This window comes from Poecilia reticulata, linkage group LG7 (genome assembly GCF_000633615.1).
Source record: "Poecilia reticulata strain Guanapo linkage group LG7, Guppy_female_1.0+MT, whole genome shotgun sequence".
NCBI lineage: Eukaryota > Metazoa > Chordata > Actinopteri > Cyprinodontiformes > Poeciliidae > Poecilia > Poecilia reticulata.
Genome location: NC_024337.1, coordinates 21,184,985 through 21,188,570, shown reverse-complemented (window position 1 = coordinate 21,188,570; position 3,586 = coordinate 21,184,985). Strand labels below are relative to the sequence as shown.

General features: G+C 40.7%; 1 protein-coding gene across 1 annotated transcript in view; it reads left to right on the top strand.

Moving 5' to 3' along the window:
* The first annotated feature begins 1,539 nt into the window (after window positions 1–1,539).
* Window positions 1,540–3,586, top strand: part of bmp7b (bone morphogenetic protein 7b) — a 34,321-nt gene continuing 32,274 nt past the window's right edge. The window contains exon 1 of the mRNA XM_017305586.1: window positions 1,540–2,267. Within this exon, the coding sequence (XP_017161075.1) occupies window positions 1,868–2,267 (400 nt within the window). The 5' untranslated portion in view covers window positions 1,540–1,867. The remainder of the gene's footprint in view (window positions 2,268–3,586) is intronic.

The following is a 3,586-nucleotide window of genomic DNA, read 5'->3' as shown; positions in this document are numbered from 1 at the left end:
CCGTTAGGCATTAAAAGAATGTAAAAAAATCAGGCATTATTGGGGGGCACCAGAACTTCTGAGGACCCCATGACCACTTCCTTTCTCTTTCTTTGCTAAGAGGGCCAGGTAGCTCTGGTTAGCTTATGTTATTCATTAATTTTTTCTTCTTTTTATTCCTAAGTTGTTTGTCACAACCATGATGTGTGTCAACACCATAACTGACAATTTACAAAACTTCGATGAAATTTTGTGAAATAAAAGCTTAATTTTGGTATAATGTAAAGATTTCATGGACCTGATGAGCTTCAATATGACCTTCTTCAGAATAACATCATATAAATTGAGGTATTTTGTCAACTCCGTCAGATGTCAACTCCATCAGAGTTTTTGAGACTTTCAGTGAAATTGTTGTCAAATCTCACTTAAATGTGCAATTTATTCATTTTAATGTATTTTACATAAATTGTATTACTTCACATGTACCAAGTTTTTCATTTTACTCACTAGTTTGTCACCACCTTCAGTTCTGTGTCAACTCCGTCATGCACTGTCAACTCCGTCAGATGGACTTTTTGTTGTTTTTTGTTTTAAATAATTTTTATTTTGTTTCTTGAGAAGCATTTGTCTGTAGAACGAGTAAAAATATCACTAATGGGGTATTTTAAAAATCATTTTATATTTATTTTTGTCAGATGGTGATGACAGCGTTCTAGGTCAGGTCGATTAAAAATGTAATTTTTTAAAAAATGTTGCAACTGGGAGCCTGCACCTTAGAATCTTTACATTTCCAAAACATTATTTGTCATATTTGCATACATAAGGTTGAGAAATAATCAAAAAAAAAAAAAATATGGGAAAATTAAAACCCATTTTGTCCCTATTCTCAAGAATCACTGATTTGCAAAGAAAATGGGACATTTGTGTAAAGTCTGTATACTTATATATCTGTATACCTACTGCCTTGTTACTGTAAACTCTCCTGTATGAATTCTTGTGAGGTTCCCATGCTTGCAGTTTGGCCCTAAGCAGCCGCAAATTTTGCTTATACCCTGGGGCTGGCTCTGACTGCATCTGTGCCTTTTTGACATCAAAGAACAACAGACTATAAAGCCTGGGCTCAGACCCACATGACCCCTTGTATTCAGACAGTGCACCTGCAGATTAGACAGCGCAGCAACTGCATGTTGCAACGGCTCCCACGGTATTGAAGTAATCCCTGACGAAAACACGAAAAAGTATTACTCTTTTTAATGATGTGTGTTTTCTAAGCCTTAACTGAAATCACCAGTTTTATCGTCGTCAGTGAATTCTCGCAAACGAAAGGGCTTTAAATGTAACAACTCATACTGAAGCACCGTAATACACATCGCATATTCACTTCGTTTTGTATTTTGCACGTGTCGCTTGGAGACCTTTTCCAACTGGCAACAAAGCAAAACTCGCTCTCCTTTCAGAGAGAGAGAGAGAGAGAGAGAGAGCATGAGAGAGAGAGAGAGAGCATATGCGCCCTCTTCGTCCCTCTTTCCCTCCTTCTCGTACTCCTCCCAGCGCTCAGCGCCTCCTTACAACTTGTTTAGTGAAATGCATGGGCTCGCAGTCTCCTCTCCGCAGTTGCATGCTGCACCGCAGTTGGTAACTTTTGACTGCAAGGTTTTGAATGAGGATCGAGGCGCACGCTACTTCAATCCATCCAGAAAAGTGATTTATTAAAGGACTTTTCCGCTGACTTGATGAATCACTTAGAATGGTTCCCCTTAACATGAGGGCCTGTAAGTGATTTTTGGATATTGATTACAGGGCTGCCTTGCTGTTAAAGAGTTCCACATATATTTTTTCTGAGTTTCGGCGACCCTGATATTGGCGCAGTTACGCACGGAGAAGCGCAATGGCACATATTCTGGACAGGCGTGCGCCCGTTTTGCTCTTAGTGTGGAGCTACTGCGTGCTGGCGGACACAACCTTTACGAACTTCACCTTGGACAATGAGTTCCACTCAAGTTTTATCCACCGCCGGCTGAAGAGCCAGGAGCGCAAGGAGATGCAGCGGGAGATCCTGTCGATCTTGGGGCTGCCGCACCGGCCGCGACCTCACCTCCACGGGAAGCACAACGCTGCCCCGATGTTCATGCTGGACCTGTACAACGCCATGTCCACGGATGGGGACGAGACGAGATACTCTTACCCTTACAAACCCATTTTCACGACACAAGGCCCACCGATTGCCAGCCTGCAAGACAGCAACTTTTTGAATGACGCCGACATGGTCATGAGCTTTGTGAATTTAGGTAAGCTTCTTTATTTATTCAAGTCTTCATCAGTCTCTTTTCTTACATATAAAAAAAAAAAAAACATAGCAACCAAAAAAAATATACATACTTTTCCAAGTTGCGTCTGCTTTTCATTTAGATTGAAATATGTGAGAGCAGAATTAGGGTCATTTTTCATGCCGTGTCGTCTGTAATAGCAGCTCATGAACTCTCCCTTTGCAACACCTGTGCGCGCGCACACAATAACTGTGTTTATAAAACCAAAGCGCAGTTTCCCAGCTAAAACCAGGAGAGTCAAATTCCACTGAACCCCTTTGTTAAACAGCTGAGAGGAACTATAATTTTCAGGTGCTTTAGTTGCGGATGAGGGAGCAGCTCACAGCTAATATGTCAGCCAGGCCTTATCTGAAGAATGAGTCAACAGAGGAATGGGTTCAAAGTGCACCACCAGGTCCTCCTTTCACTCTAATCTGGAGACATCCCTGTAGAAACAGATATCAGAATAATGCCAGTCAGCAGCGATTTCAGCTTAGTTTTATCAGATTTGTTTGCAAATGAGTGAGTTATGACTTTGTAGCATGTACTTCACATCGGTAATTATTTATTTTTAGTTTTTATTTTGTTTATGTGCAGTGCTTTACCTCGTATTGCCCCGTTCAGGCATGGACTTCAATTTATTTCAGTCAGATTTTATCTCATGGGGATACACAATGTAGTGAATAATTGTGGAGGAAAAACTAATAGGTTTCTGAAATATTACAAATAAAAATCTGTGAAATGTGGCATTCATTTGTGTGTTGTGTGCAGGTTCTCTTAGTTTATATATTTTTTGTAGAACAACCTTTAGCTGTAACTGTTGCAGTCAGTCTGGAGCACATCTGATTGAAGCTGTTGCTCGTTCCTCCTAAACTCTGTCAGATTGGACGTGGGGCATCTGTGAACATCTTTTCATGTTTTACCACAGATACTCAGTTGGGCATCTGGGCTTTGACTTGTCCACTTTAACACCTCATTATGTACTGATCTGATGTGCTCTATTGTATATAATCATGATTGTTGCCCTGCTTTAAGATTTAAGATATCTGCTCCATTCTCAGGTATTTTGCTGCCTTTAACAAATTTTATTTCAGGACTTCCCTTTACCTCCACATATCTACTTATCAGCTCTAACTACTTTTACTGTTGGTGCTCAAGAAAATCATCCCCACAGCATGATACTGCCAGTGTCATGTCTCACAGTGGGGATAATGCCTCGAGGGTGATGTGTAGGTAGTTTTAGTCAGTTCCTCATGGCACTTGGCATGTAAACCAAAATGACCAGAGTGGGATCCATATAT